At 36.8% G+C, this 16,159-nt stretch overlaps 1 protein-coding gene and 1 pseudogene across 1 annotated transcript in view; one reads left to right on the plus strand and one right to left on the minus strand.

Annotated features, from left to right (window-relative positions):
- Positions 1 to 16,159, minus strand: part of LOC148946813 (NBAS subunit of NRZ tethering complex-like) — a 211,149-nt gene that overhangs the window by 46,482 nt on the left and 148,508 nt on the right. The window contains exons 15-17 of the mRNA XM_089096616.1: positions 13,033 to 13,230; positions 5,309 to 5,460; positions 385 to 563 (exon numbers count right to left, since the gene is read on the minus strand). Coding sequence (XP_088952742.1) covers positions 385 to 563; positions 5,309 to 5,460; positions 13,033 to 13,230 — 529 coding nt within the window. The remainder of the gene's footprint in view (positions 1 to 384; positions 564 to 5,308; positions 5,461 to 13,032; positions 13,231 to 16,159) is intronic.
- Positions 1,832 to 2,944, plus strand: LOC148946814 (uncharacterized; annotated as a pseudogene).

Raw genomic sequence — 16,159 nt, forward strand, 5'->3', positions numbered from 1 at the left:
ATGGCGTATCCCTAGGAGTACGGATGCCCCAGGTTAGGACCACTGATGCAGAAAATTCATCCCCACAGTGATTTAAACTCATCTGCTCTTTCCAAAGGAGAGTCACGTTACTACTTCTTGTTTTTGAAGATTTATTAAAAAATTTATTTTTTTTCAATATTTTAGATATAACGTTAACAGCTTAGGAGACAGTTTTCAACATTGTTTTTCTCCTACCTCCACCTTACAAAACTTGCCACACAGACAGACAAAATTCAATTAAAATCAACTTTAGCCAACTTTAGCAAAACCCATATCTAGCAGCATCAGAATCATTAGAGACCTATTAACCTTGCCGAACCCTCCTTTTCGGTCAATTTTATACATCAATAGCCAATGAATTACCTCAAAAACGACTTTCTTTGATAACGACCCATAAATTGAGCTAGGTGAGATTGTAATCCCTGTAGTACTGACGGTGACTCCAAGCTTCACAATATTGTTCACATTTTCGGGTGATAAAACTGGAAATGTGGTTTCCAGGAAGCCCTCTTTTCCGGATATCAACCTTTTAAAATCCATTCCTGCAAGTAATTTAACTAGCATTAGAAGGAAGTTAGTAATAAAAAACATGGAAGATAGTAATAACAAACACCTTCATTTACATTGCTACACAAAGCTTTTAAACAAGGACACACCCCCATCCAATTACAAGGTAGAAAAAATAGCAAATACTGAACACAGTTATCCAGAGATTGTCTGGGGACATACCAAGTTGTGATTAACAAATGCGAATGCAAGAGTATATTCCAAATAAAAAGATAAAACATGTAACCGACTATTTGGTAAAAAACGATAAAGTGTAGATCGCACTTTCTTCAAAAATGAGCTAGATAGTGAGAAAAAGGAGTGACATATGTAGAAAGAAGAAAAAAAAAACTCAGTACATCTAGCTCGAAGACCGGTAACACATAATTAAGTAATATAAAGTGCCAAAAATTTATCTTGACAGTAATAACATCCCAGAAACCCAGTATTTTATTGATCTTATTTTTGGTAGGGGGTTATGGGGTTTCGAAAGAAGACTAAAAATATAATCTAAAAGGAATTTACCACCTCCCCCCCTCCTTACATTACGCAAGTGCCAGGAGTTTCTCAAAAGTTTCAAGTGCCAACTTTCGAACGGAAACCCCTACCAAGTGTTGAATATTTGGATTCAATACAAAAACAAAACCGAATTAAGCCCATTTCCCCCTCCAAAATATCCTCAGTCAAAAATTACAATTGCTAGAAACACCTGAATCAGGATGTCTAGTTTGTTTAGTGTCTCTAAACAAACTAGACCAATTTCATTTACCTTTTAAAATGCATGTAGCTTTCAATCAGTCCATTTGACTTTATAAACACAAAAAACAGGTAAAACAATAGGTCTTTTTTATCTTTCTTTTTTTTTTGTTAGTGAAACTGAACTACAGCAGTTTGTGCCACAGTATAAAACATACAGTTTTCACAGCTGAAGAAGGGAAAAGTCTTGAGCAATATCTTGTCAGAGCATCACAATTGCCAAAAGAAATCAGAACCTTAGCACTTGAGTTTGTGGTGAAAATTGGTAAGGGTACTTGTCACTGAAAAAAAAAAGCTGGAGCAGCTGATACGGACTTGGTCTTGCTGAGCCATCTTACAGCATAGCCAGACGTTTTCTCTTGGATCTCCAGTAGCAATAAGTATTGCAAGAGCAACTGCTTTTAACAGATCTGTAGACAATGCTTTGTTTGAAATATACAAGGCACTAATGCACAAATAAAGTTTTACTGCTTGTGATGTTTGGAATATAGATGAAACTGGCACGACTATGGTTCAAAATCCAAGGAAAGTAGTTGTTGAGAAGGGAAAGACACGAATTGGAAGGATTACGTCTGAAGAAAGAGGTGTACCAGTCACCATACGCAAAATTGTCTCAGTTCAAGATACTGCTATCCCACCATCTATGATTTTTCCAAAGGTAAAGTATCTCCCACACATGATAGTTTGTGTGATTGTCATTCTTCAGGATGGATGACTGGAGGACTTTTTTTTCTGGAGCGCTTCTTTCACCAAAGCTAGCCAAGTGTTGAGAGACCAGTGCTACTTCTAATAGATAATCAGATCAGCCATGTTACCATTGAGCTCCTTGAGCTTATGAAAAAGTCCCGTATTATTGCATTAAACTTCTGACCACACACAAGCCATAAACTGCAGCCACTGGACAAAAGTTGTTATGGCGTGTTCAAGTCATACTACAACGCTGCTTGTGACATGTGGCTGACAACAAATCCAGGACAATTCATTTTTATTTATGACATTACAGAATTAGTTGAAACTGTCTATCTTCGTGATTTGACTCCAACAAATATCACTTCTGAATTTAGGACTGTTGGAATCAGGATCTACAATTCCCATGTGTTTGGGGATAAGGAATGCCTAGCTGCTGATGTTACCAACAGATCTGAGCTATCCAATATTCCACAAAGAATTGTGTCCAATGTTATTGAAGCACAAGATAGCTCGAGTCGCTCAGAGGCGAAACCAGGGTGCTCGCCAACTTCTTAAGCTCCTATAGCTTGAGTGTTTCCTGCGACTAGTCCAGATGTATTAAGATCTTATCCAAAACAATCATCGAAAAAAGTAGATGCAATCAAACCAAACAAGGGTAAGTCTTAAGTTCTCACAGATACACCAGTCAAAATTCTTTGATTGAAGAACTTTCAGCTAAGAAGAAACAAAAAATGGGAAGCCTGTTTTTAGTGGAAAGAAAAACACAAGTAAATTAAGCCAAAAGACTACAAAAGTAAGGACACTCTTTGCCCAAGGAGGTGCGAGCTCTGATGGTGAAAGGGAAATGGTGTTTAATAGTGACTTTGACCTCGATTCTGATGACCTTGATTCGGATGACTCATTTTGTGACCAGCCTGCCACATGTCCCTGACAAACCTGCCCACCTCTGGGGCACATTGGTCGCATTTAACCTCACCTGTTAAAAATGCTGGTGAAGAAAAAGTAATAGACCCACAAATCTAAAAAAAAGAAAAAAAAAATGCCAGAAGCTAACAATAAATGTTGCATCTTCCTGTATCAAAACCATTTTTCTAGCATTCAGACTTTTTATAAAGTATCAATTGGAACAAAATTGTGACCAACCATCCACAACATCCCTATGCATTGACTAAAAGTCCGACGTATAATTAGAAAATCGTCAGCAAATGTCATCAGTAAAAAATCAAATCTACTTTGGATACAAGAGTACTCAGTTGAGAAGGAAGAAGAAGCCTTAGATGGGGGTTGTGATTTATTAAATAGGGAATGTGATGTTGACTAACCCCAGCAGTAAATAAAAAATAGAAGATCTACTTTTTAACTTCGCTTTAAGATTATATTACCAAACATTTCGGTGTAGCAAACTGTAAGCAAGGAGCGACCGACCCAGCAGTTGATTAATGCATCAAAAGATTTGGCTTTTATGCTGATTCCATGCATATATAACATTCATTAAGTTTAACGTTACTTGACAATTTTAATTTTATTTTGATACCCATCAGAAGCTAAGCACCTGGAAATTTTCCTGATTCTTAAAAAACGAGGGAGGGGACCCCAGAAAGCCATACTGTAGAGGTTTCAAGCTCCTATCTACAAAAATGTGGAATTTTGTAGTTTTGCCTGAAGAAAGATTAGGGATTTATTTTTGATTCATTTATTAGTTTTTAAGGGTAGTCAAAACTAATCAATGGTCCTAAAAGATGGGAGAGGACTCATTTCAACGGAAATAAAAAGTTCCAGTGCTCTTTTTAAGTGACCAAAAGAATTGAAGAGCAACCAGCCACCCTTCTAAACGCCTTTTCCCCATAAGATATCTGATCAAAATTTTGAGACAGCCATTTGACTCAGCTTAGTTTAAAGGCCCAGTATTTGTTATTGGGAAATATGCAAAACTTTTTGGGGAAAATTTTCTGCAGGAGAGGGGGATTTTCCACATGGAGAATTTTCCGTGGAGAGGAAATTTTCTGGAGGAATTTCCAAAGATAAATATTTGCACAGGGGGCGGGGAGAGAAGGGGATTCCCATACATGATTTGAAAAACAGCCAGAAATTAAACCCCCCAAAAAGTTTTTTCGAATGAAAGTGAATAGCAACATTAAAACTTAAAATGAACAGAAATTATTCCGTGTATGAGGAGGCTACCCCTTCCACAACCCCCGTTCATTATGCTAAAGTTTGATTTTTTTTTTCAAAATTTTGACAATTTGGCCGTTGAATTTGAATGAGAAGCATTGTTATAGAATTTTAAAATTTTAGGGTAAACAGCGAGGGTTGAGAAAGGGGCAGCCCCTCTATATGTGAAATAATTTCTGTTCGTTTTAAGTTTTAATGTTGCTCCACACTTTCAGTTGGAAAAACTTATTTTTCTCTCTAATTTAATACACATAAAGAAGGCATTCCTCAATACACAAATTAACACCTCTCTTATACTTATAAAACCTTAGCAAAAAAAGAGTCAAAGGCCCACCCAAGACAACTCATCAGAGAAAAAACGAGCATAAAAAAGCATAAAAAAGAGCAAAAAAGAGCAACTCAAATAACTTAAACATGGCACACGAAACAGTTATAGACAGGAAAGATGAACTTTATAAACATCATTATTTTCTACCTTTTAAAATAGGAGCTAATTTATCAACTAATTGAATAGGGGGAACTCTATTGTCAAATGAGATAAAAAAATCAGTTGAACAAGTAGGTCACTCGCATAGCCAAAAGGCGGTAGTTCCATCACCTCAAGCAGAGCCTTATTTCTTTGGTTTGTTCAATATACAAAATCGAAAGATGTATTCGAGTCATAAATTCAAACATGTATCTTACATATCTTTAATTCTCTGTGATGTGAGTAAAGGGCGACTTATATCCTAATACACTTTACAGGTGGTTAGATGTGGCAACATCTCCACTTCAATGTATGGTATTTTGTGCATATTAAGTTTTCAATTGCTCTGTATTTGTACATAATTTTTATGTGTGGCTGAGACATGTTCTTAAGATACACTGAAGCTACATTCCAAGAGTAGCTTTTCAAAATGATGCTCAAAGGAGGGGGGAGGGACAAGAGGAAGGTTTAACATCCAAGATCGAATGTTATATGGGTGATAGAATAAGTAAAACACTGGAAAACGATGGGAAGGGAAATGAGCGTTCGCTAGTGGGTCGGCCTCGCACTGCCTAGTGTTAGAGCCAGTTTCAATAGTGCAGAACTTATTCCTGTGGAATTTCCTATCCATTATTACCTACCCAATAAACTAAATACCTTTATATTGTTTAAGCTTCTTCACAACTTTCAGAAAATGTTCAGCTTTTTCCTTTCTCGTGGCATTTTTGCTAGAGAGAAGCAAGGTATAGAAGAGTTTTAAACGGCCATGATCTACTCCAGATAAAGCTTCATAAATTGACAGCTCCATCCTACAAGAAAAACATAAATTTGTCTTTTAGTTTGTTTTTTTTTACCTTGCATCAATAGCATTGATGGAGCTAGTATGGATCCACTCCATGGGCAAAGAAGAAAATACATAAAAATATACTTGGAATTTTGATAATGAATAGCAGTCGTTTGGCACAGAAAAGTTCGAGACCTCTTTTTTTTCTCATATGGTCGAATGTGAAATAAAATATATCCAGAATAAAACATGAATCAGTATTCAACAGCGAGAATATAGTTCTTTTTTTTGGAGGGGGGGGGGGAAGGAGGTCGTCAATCAGTGCTTCCATTATCTTCGAATGCCCGGTGTTTCCCTTAAAGAAAATTGGGTGGTCTGAAATATCCCCGAAAATTCACACTCGTAAATACCTGGACTTTAACACAAAATAAAAATCGTTATTTTTCGTTAACGCTGATCGACGATATTACGAAGAGCCAAATTTTCTTTAGAGTAAGTTCGAGGAAACTGAGAGAAAGTTTGGGATAGTAGAAGCATTGGTATCAATTGCCATGTCTGTCAATTCTCTCATTATACAATATTTAAATGCACCTGAAACTGCAGAGAAAGCTTGCGGGTGGATGTGGGGATACTGACACGAGTACGTCCAGTGTACGTACCTGATTCAGAACAGATGTCTTCTGTAAACCGAAAACAAAAATACACTTTTTCATTTCTTACAAAGCACGTCAATCTGAAGCCTTATCGGGTACATTTTCATAATTTTAGAAAAAAGGATAAAATGCCCTGAACAAGGATGGATAGAGGAAGAAATCGATGAAAATTACACCACCAAGTACAATATGTCCAAAAACTGTATAATCGAGGTTTTAAAACCCTTATTTCCAGAAACAGTAAAATCTGTTTTCTTCAAAGAAAGGTGGCACCGAATGTCTGTTCTTTATTTTCAGCAGGGTGATCACATAGAACTAGTGATTGAAGAGTACTAGGGGAATCATTCGGGAGGAAGTCTAAAGTTGTAGTTTTAAAACGTATAACGTAACCTTTACATTAGTTCGTTTTTAACGTTGATAACGTATTTACAGTTCTACAAACAACACAAGAGATCGTGCCACGGTAAAGTGTAAATTTTTACAACTTTGAGCTATAAAAAGACGATTATGGACAGACAAGGGCCAAAATACTATCGAGTAAAAACTTTGATAAAGCAAATCGGTTTAAAACTGCCAAACATTTCTATACATACCTTTTCTATACATACATACGTTTTCAGAGACCATGCTACCGAAAGGTGGCCCATTCGTCTATATGTATTCCACACCAAAGAAACGGTTATTACAGACAGTTTCTACAGGAATATTAGCCATTATGGAGTCTTGGATAGTTGCACACCAACTTTTACGGGGGAAGTCACTGGATCTGATGTGGGGTAAGACACTGCTCAGAGCCTCGAAAGTGCATATTCCAAGATTTCGCTGACGCCACCACATTTTCATTTTCTCCAATCTGTGCCTCAACAATGAAGATGCCAAACCCCTTGAGATTCTCAAGGAGTCAAGTGAATTTCTAAAGAATGATACCTACTACGAAAAACTAATGGAATACCTTTGATCAGATAGTCAAAGATTATTGATCAACATTAAAAACCATGTGTTGGGTTCACAAATTTATTTTTTTGCCATAGATCAAATTCTAATGTAACTACTGAAAAGGAGCAAAGGGGTTCCAATTTCTTCACGTAAGAGGACGTGAGAGAACAATTAAAACTAAAGAAGCAAATGTGACCTCATTTCTCTGCCTCAGTCCCAGACAACGAAGACTACTTAGAAAACGAAGTGACAAACACAATTGAATTCACGAACAGAAGTAACTAGTACAAACAGATGGCTGTCGATCCTTTTCATTTGAATCAATAACATGGACCCAATAAACAAAAGCTTAATGGAACGTCTTCAGACAGTCATTTTTGACAAATAATATAAATTCCACTTTCTCTCATTTACTGTAGGCTCTGGCTCAGCAAAAACCATACTTTTTGACATCAGGTAAGAATGTTTATTTTTAATAATAGGTGCGAAAGGCGATATTTTGCATAAATTTGGTTTTCAAGGTAGTGCCAATAACGCGGTAGACTTGACTTTACTATGAGAGACGGAGACGAAACCCAACTTTTACTTGCGGTAATTTTTGTTTGGTTTAAACCCGACCTTCATATTTAGTCAAAGTTTCACTCGCTTCAAGATTAATTTATTCATTTACATTAATATCTTTTGTAAGTTTGTTTGCATTAATTGTTTATCTAATTTCTGTTCGTTTTAAGTTTCATTTATTCTTCAATAGCAAAATATTTTTTTTCGTTTTAAGCTTGATTTTCATATTCAATCTAAGCATTACTCGCTTTAAGATCTATTTATTCATTTATATTATTACTTGTTGTATGTTTTTTGCTATGACTGTTTATTTAATTTCTGTTCGTTTTGGGTTTTATTTATTCTTTAAAAGTAATTTCTGGCCGTGTTGAGTTGTAATTTTAGCATGTATTTTTATCTCCAGAGCTTAAGTTTAAAATTGCCTTTACTTTTCTTTGAAAAAATTAATTTTCAGAAAGTTTTTTTTTATTATTATTTTTTGTTCGTTTTTTATTGCAGAAAGTTTCAAGTTTTTAAAAATTCATTATTTCAAAATCAAACTTAAAAAAAAAAACCAACCAAATCTTCATCAAAGTATCAAAACTGGTATCAAAGTAACAATATCATAGTGAAAAAAGTTTGCCCTCTTTGAAATGAGCCCCCTATGAAGTTTATACGACGACCCCTTCTTCTTTATCAAGTGCGTCTGGGAAAAAATAAATGGAGCATAGGGGGAGGTTAGCTGCCATCCGATCACTTTTTACTCTTAAAAGTGAATTAAAACTTTTAATTTCCAATCAAATGAGCCTTCTATGAAGTTTATACGAGCATCCCTTCTATAACAACCATATATGCCCCCCAGGGCACAACTTACAACGCCTACCTTCGGGCCCTGGGGGACTGTCTCGACACCGGAGTTCTTCTTATCTAACTTTGAACTATTTTCAACAGAATGTCGATCTTAAAATTTTCATCTGATGCAATTAGGACGTGGAGGGGGGGGGCTAGTTGCCCTCGGATATCTTTTGACTCTTAAAAAGTTAATTAGAACTTTCAATTTCCAATCAAATGAGCCCTCTTTGAAGTTTATACAACAATCCCTTTCATAAGAGCCATACACGCCCCCGCGACAACACTTACAACGCCTACCCCCTGGGCCCTGGGGGGTTATGTTGACACCGGGGTTTTTGTTAACTAATCTTTGAACAATTTTTTAAAAAACTGGCTCTCTCAAAACTTCTAGCGGATGAGTTTGGGGAAAAAGGGGCATGGGGGGGGGGGCTAGTTGCCCTTATATTTCTTGACTCTTAAAAAGTGAACTAGAATCTTCAATTTCCAATCAAATGTACCCTCTGTGAAGTTTATACGAGCATCCCTTTCGTGAGAACCATACATGCCCTTAGGGCATAACTGAGAAAGCCTTCTCCCGGGCCTTAGGGGGTTATATTGACAACGGAGTTTTTTTTCTCCGACCTTTGAACTATTTTTTGAAACAAAATGTCCATCTCAAAATTTTCATCAGATGGGTTTGGAAAAAGAAGGCGTGGGAGGGGGGCTAGCTGCCCTCGGATCTCTTTTGAATATTAAAAAGTGAATTCGAACTTTTAATTTCCAATCAAATGAGCCCTCTCTGAAGTTTATACGAGTATCCCTTTCATAGGAACCGTATGTGCTTTAAGCCACAATGGGTAGCGATTTTCCCCGCATCGGTTATATTAATAGCCGGGTTTTTGTTATCTAACGTTTGAACTACAGAAAACTCGATGGCCGTCTAAAAATTTTATCAAAAACATGCTAAGAAAATGGGGCGTGGGGGGCTAGTTGCCTTCCAATCTCTATTGATTCTCAGAAACTGAACTAGAACTTTCTATTTAAAATCAAATTAGCCCTCTCTGAAGTTTTTACGAGCATCCCTTCTATAAGAACCATATATTCCCCCAGGGCAGAACTTACAACGCCTGCCTTTTGGCCCTGGGGGGCTGTGTTGACCCCGGAGTTTTCGTTATATGGTCTTTGAACTATTTTAAAAAAAATGGGTATCTCGGAGTTCTTATCAGTTCTTATCAGAGTTCTTATCAGTTCTTATCAAGTTCTTATCAGATGGGTTTGCGAAAAAAAGAGCGTGGAGGGGGGGGGGACGCTAGGTGCCCTCCAACCTCTTTTGACTCTTAAAAAGTGAACAGGAACTTTCAATTTCCAACCAAATGATCCCTCTTGAAAGTTTATACGAGCATCCCTTCCACAAGAACCATATATTCCCCAGGGCATAACTTACAACGCCTAACCCTGGGCCCTGGGGGGTTGTGTCGACACCGGAGCTTTTGCTATATGACCTTTGAACTTTTTTTTTTTAACAAAATAGCTATCTCATGCATTTTGAAAAAAGGGCGTGGGGGGGGGGGACTGATTACCCTCCGATCTCTTTTGACGCTTAAAAAGTGAACTAGAACTTTCAATTTCCAATCAAATGAACCCTCTCTGGAGTTTATACGAGCATTCCTTCCATAACAACCATATATGCCACCAGGGCATAACTTATAACCCTTGCCCCGAAGACTTTGGGGGGGGGGGGGGGGGTGTAATGCTCAAAGATATAATTTCCAGAACTTTCAGCTACGTTGAACAAAATTGCTATCTCAAAATTTTGATTGGATGTGCTGGGGGAAATGGTGGGCGTGGAAGGGGAGCTGGTTGCCTTTCAATCACTTTCGACTATTAAAAAGGCACTACCCATCTAAATTTCCAATCGAATGAGCCCTTTTTGAAGTTTCTACGACAACCTTTTCTATAAAAACCTTACATGCCCCCATGGTATAACTTACAATCCTTGCCCTGAGGGCTGTGGGGGGGGGGCGCTGTCATCCTCCAAGACCTAATTTCCAGAATTTTCAACCACGTTGAACAAAATGGCTATCGCAAAATTTTGATTGGATGTGTTTGGGAAAAAGGTGGAGAAGAGTGGGGGGTTATTTGCCCTTCAATAACTTTCGACAATTAAAAAGGGCACTAGCCCTTTGAATTTCCAATCGCATGAACCCTTTTTGAAATTTCTACGACAAAGGTTTCTATAAAAAGCTTATATGCCCCCAGGGCATAACTTACAACCTTGCCCTGAGGGTTGTGGGGGACTGTCCTCCCCAAAAACATAATTTCTATCTAGAAATTAGCTACGCAGAACAAAATGGCAATTTTGAAATTTTTATTGGATGTGTTTGGGGAAATGGTGGACGTGGAAGGGGTTTCGTTGCCTTCCAATCACTTTTATCCCTTAAAAAGGGCACTAGAACTCTCGATTTCCAATCGAGCGAACCCCCTTTGAAGCTTTTACGACGACCCCTTCCATATGAAGTGCCTCTGGGAAAAATAGATAAATAATAATAAGTAAATAAACAATAAAACATTGAAGCTGTATTGCCTTTACTATAAGCAACGCTATAGCGTTGCCTCTGATTATGCCTTTGCATCGCCTGCCTGGCATATGTTGTTATTTAAATTATATTGTCTTATTTAAGTGGGAAAACATACTTTTATATTCCTTACTCCTTATTTACTTTCTGCTGTTAATATGCCAAAATATTAATTTGGCGTTTTGAGAACATCACAGTAATCATGTCATATTAGTGCACAGTTTCTTAGTATTGGTGCTTCATATCCTTTTAGTTTGCTAAGCACACTGCATAAGCATCTGTATTGCTGTAAACCCAGATTTAAAATCAATGGCTACTTTAATATTGCAATAGTTTTCTCAAATACACGAATTCACTCGACACACGTACACATTACATTCTCAGATGATATTTTGGTTTATCTATTGCAATCAGTCTACCTCAGAGCCTATTTGTACTCTTTTTCCTGGTTGGACTGGTTATGAAAATTGACAATAATAGTTTCCTAGCGCTAAAGGAAAGAGGTAATTTCTTGGTAAAACTGTGTTAATCGATTGATGTCAGCATGCTCACTCATGAAGCTTAAAAAACCACAAAAATAAGTGAATTATATAACAAATGCATGAAATTTCAAGGTAAAATTGTGAAGACATTGACATTCTCTGGGGGTTTAACATTGAAGTCCGGGTCGACCCTGCCTTCATTACTGTTTGATTTATCAGAGGAATGCGTTTTAAAGTCAAATGAAAACATGAAAAAAAGTTTCGCCATCTGCAAAATCAGACTGAAAAAAAGATTCAAGGTTCATTTAATAAAAACAGCTTTCATAGTTTTGGCCTAGCCCGAAACTAAATTACGCTATTTTTTACAACATCAGTAAGTTACAAGGTCAATAAATTACGAATGATGAAATGCACTGAAAAAAAAAGGAACAAAAGAGTTCGCAAAGCGATGGGTCCGGCCTCTCAATGGTTCGATTTTATTCCTGCTTCGGGTAGGCAGACGCTTTGTACAAGGAGGTGGTGCTTAAAAAAGTAGTACACATGAGTCAGGATCAGAGTTATGGAGTTGAAGTCGACAGAAGATTCTTTCCTTCAGTTCAGAATAGAAGCTATCAAAATAAAAAGTACAGATAGGCTTAGAGGAAGTTGAAATTAATATACATACATTTTTTTTATAGCTGAAAGACTCAATTTCGTAATCAGAAGAATTACTCAAAATTGGAAGAAAAACTTATTAACTTGTTTCATACACTTAAATTACAGTTTGCTATGTAAGTTTTCAAATAGAATAGGTTTGCTGTTCGTTTCGGTTCTTTGTAAGTTTTCTGTTCGTTTAAGTTTGGCCTCATTTTCCGCTGTAATTAACGTAATTTCAACGTTATATTTCTTTATTTGGCGTCATTTCTTCTTGTTCTAGGCTAAAAATCTCATGTAAGCTTTTTTAAAGTTTTAAATTCCCTCCCTATTTTTTCATAATGATAATTGTCTTTTTTCTTTTTTATTGTCTTCTTTTGAGAAAAGGCGGTCATTTTTTCATTTTTGCAATGAAAAAGGACTGGGCAATTAAAACTCATTCAATTATTTACGATCATTTATCGCTTTCATGTTCTGCAGCTATTATAAAGTCCTTAGTATAAAGTCTTATTATAATAAATTCCCCGAAACCAATCGTGCAAAATAAAAATAATCAACCCAAGAAGCAGGTTTTGTCCATGGGATGGAAAACATTTAATTGGTATAACTTAAAAGGAAGAAGAAAAAAAGAGGCAGTACCTTACCGCTGTCAAGGCGTAAAACCCAACGGTAAGTACACCATAAAACAACCTAATAAAACCACCAAAACGCAAGATATCTATTGTTAATACTTTCAATATAAAATTACTCTAATCTTTTCTTTTAAATAAAAAAGAACAAAAAATGTTTATTTCTTTGTCTAAATTATTATCCAAAATTTCAGACTCCCTAAAAATAAAAGAAATGGTGATCTGGCTGTGAAGACCTAATTGTAACTGACGCACTTTGTAAAAGGCACGTCTACCCTGTCCAAAAAACATACAACTATGGAAAACCTTGAACTTACCTTCCCTCTAAGTCTTCTGGTCTTTCTTTTAAATCTTGTAAAATTTCTTTTTCTTCAAGTTTAACTTCAAGATTGCCCGCAGGTATATTGGTGTCCAGAAATAATGCTGCGAAGTAGCTGTACTTAACTTCCCAAGCATCCACGTCAAAACGTTCCGCTAATTTAAGAGCAGCTTTGAAAATGCTTTCATCCGATGTCCTGGGAATAAAATTCATCATTAGTTTATCGAATCGCAGTGTTTGCTGCGATTACAATTACAGTTTGATAAGATAGAACTTGGAAAAACGCCAACCGTTAAGAAAATTTACCGGATTCATGTTTGCGTTAACCCTAAAGCACAGCAACCGTTTTCTACCGTATAATGTTTTCTTTTCATTGTCTTTTTTTTACTGGAAAGGGTATCTCGTTTACTGGAAAGTTCTCACATATCTCGATTTACTTCTTTCAGAGAAAACAAAAACAACATTTATGTTGTTACATGTCTATAAACCAGATTTTTTTTCTTATCCTGAGGGATAATCAAGAATTTGGAAGCTCTTATTTCTCCCCAGTAATCAGGTGAGATCGCAAAGTGAATCACCAAAAAACACGGGCGAATGACATCCTTCATTTTGCAACTTTCCCTGGGGAAAGTTCAGCCCTACTTGCAGTGGTGTCTGTGCATTGATACACCAACAATTTTAACTTAGTCTAACGCCTAGCGCTTAAAAATACATAAAGGAATAATTGAATTCATCTGACCCCAAAACACATCTAAACAACGACAAAAGTAACTCTTCCACTAAGTTCCCATATTCTATATGCTCCACATATTTAGAAAAGGTTAAATGCTCCTCTGGTCCATCTTCACCCATAAGTTACATTCACCAACACATATTACTTTATAGGAGGTAGAGGAGATCAGTCATAGTTGGGACAAATGACGTTTCAGTACCACTTCTAATGAAACAACCGACTTTTTGCGGCTTCCCGTCATTCACTCGAGCTTTCAACCCCCCATCCCAAAAAAAGGTTTCCTTCTCATTTCTCAATTCGCTCTACCCTTGAAACCTAGAATACTTCGTTTTCGAATCCTGTCAATTTCAAATATACCAGGAGGGGTTGTCAAATCACAGCTAAATATGACAAGAAGTAAAATGTATATATTAGGCTTGTCTTTAGGGCGTCTGGAGCAGCCTGACGTCTGGAAGGGAGGGGGGATGTGGTTCTGTCAATTCTTTTCATCCGGACACCCAACATAGAAGGTGAATCGGTCTTGATCAAACCTGATAGAAAATAAGATTATGTGTCCTGGTTGATCTATTAGGGGCCCATCCTTTACCCGAAATCTGTGACAAGGTAAGAGGGGGGGGGGGGTACTACGGTTTGTCATCAGTATATCAACAAAAATAGATCATTGGATCTTAATCAAATTTTATTTGAAGTGAGAATATGTGTCCTACTTGGACTTTTTGGGCGCCCATATATAATTTATACTCAGCGAAGAAAGGGTAAGGGCACAGATTATCTATTAGGTTTCACATAAGCATCAATGCGTAAGAACTACTGTCCTAGTATTGCCTTTTAGGGAATCTGGAACCGATTTGACCTTTGTAGGAAGGAGTTCCTAAACTTTTTTACATCCAAATTTATAGAGGAATGGGGTATTAGATCTCAGGGGAATTTGGCTAAGAGTAAGTGTCCTATTTATGTCTTTTGGGCACCTTGCTATTATATATACACACTCTACACCTTTACTATATATATACTATATATACACTCTACACCTTTGACTATTCTACATTTTATGGTTTCACTGCAGCCACCATTTTTGCTAATAATACTACCTAGGCAAGTGCAACTATCTACTTGATCAATTTTGTCCTTTTCTAACATCAACTCTTCACCCTCATTTCATTGACTCCTAATAAAAGAGACTTATTTTTCTTAAAATTAATTTCAAACTTACTCTTCCACCCTGAACATTCATTTCTTTCACAGAAGTTTCTATCTAGGGCATTAAATTCATCGGCATAATCTAATTCTAGGAGAGTCTTACCTTTCCAACACCATGTTCTTCTACAGCCTCTACCGTGTTCCTTAGGAAAAAACCCGTCAAAATAATCCATATAAACGAGGATAGGACACAACCATACTTAACGGTGATTCTGTACTGAACCAACTACTAACCTCACTTTCTACTTTAGCCACTCTACTCTCGTAGATAGTACTAATCATTTTAATGTGCCTATTCGCTTTACCGAATATGACATTCACTAAAGCCTTTCTATAAGGAGAATCAATTGCATGTTCATGATCTATACAACTGAGGATTAAAAGGATCTGATGATTAAGGCACTTCTCCATTACTGATCTAAGAGTGAAAATTTTGTGTACATGTCCTCTCTTTTTCCTAAAGCCACACAGCTATTCTCTTAAAACTTCGTCTATAGCATCTTTTAGCCTAATCAGTATCAACATCTTGGACAATTTGCTTCCTACAGAGACCAAGCTAAATCATCTGTAAATACCCCACTCGCTGTTATCGTCTTTATCATATAGAGGTTTAATCAAACTTTAGTACCGTCTCCAACTCTTTGCGTAGTAAAATTTCCTTCACTGCCAAATTGACCAAACATTTTTCTTTCTTTATATCATTTCCTACAAATCTATCACAGCTTAACACATTTTCAATATATTATGCCAATCTCTCTTTAATACTTTCTTTGTCAATCATTGAGGCCCCATTTTATCTTGAACTTCACCGGATTTCAACAAAGCTAGTCAAAAGTAATCTTTAGTGTTCCATTTACGTCTTTTCAGAATCAGGGGTTAATTCATCTTTTGCGGCGTAGGATTAAGGGGGAAGGGGGTAATGAACTTATCTTTATAGGTACTTCGACTACGAGGAGGTGTGGGATCCAAAACAAATAGGTAGACAGTGAGACATTACCTCTAATCTTTGCCCTTTAATGGCATGCACATGAACCATTCTCTGCCAAAGAGAGGGGAATAAAGGTATCGAAGTCTCTTCGTTAGCCTAATTAACAGACGGGCTGGTAAATTTCATTCAGTAAAACCCGGCTAAAGCCATATAATTAAACAGCTAAAGCTATAGTTTTGAATATGTGCCTGATCTGGATTACTG

The sequence above is a fragment of the Artemia sp. Qi Xiang Cuo genome, chromosome 11, assembly GCF_049724085.1.
Source record: "Artemia sp. Qi Xiang Cuo chromosome 11, ASM4972408v1, whole genome shotgun sequence".
Classification (NCBI taxonomy): Eukaryota; Metazoa; Arthropoda; class Branchiopoda; order Anostraca; family Artemiidae; genus Artemia; species Artemia sp. Qi Xiang Cuo.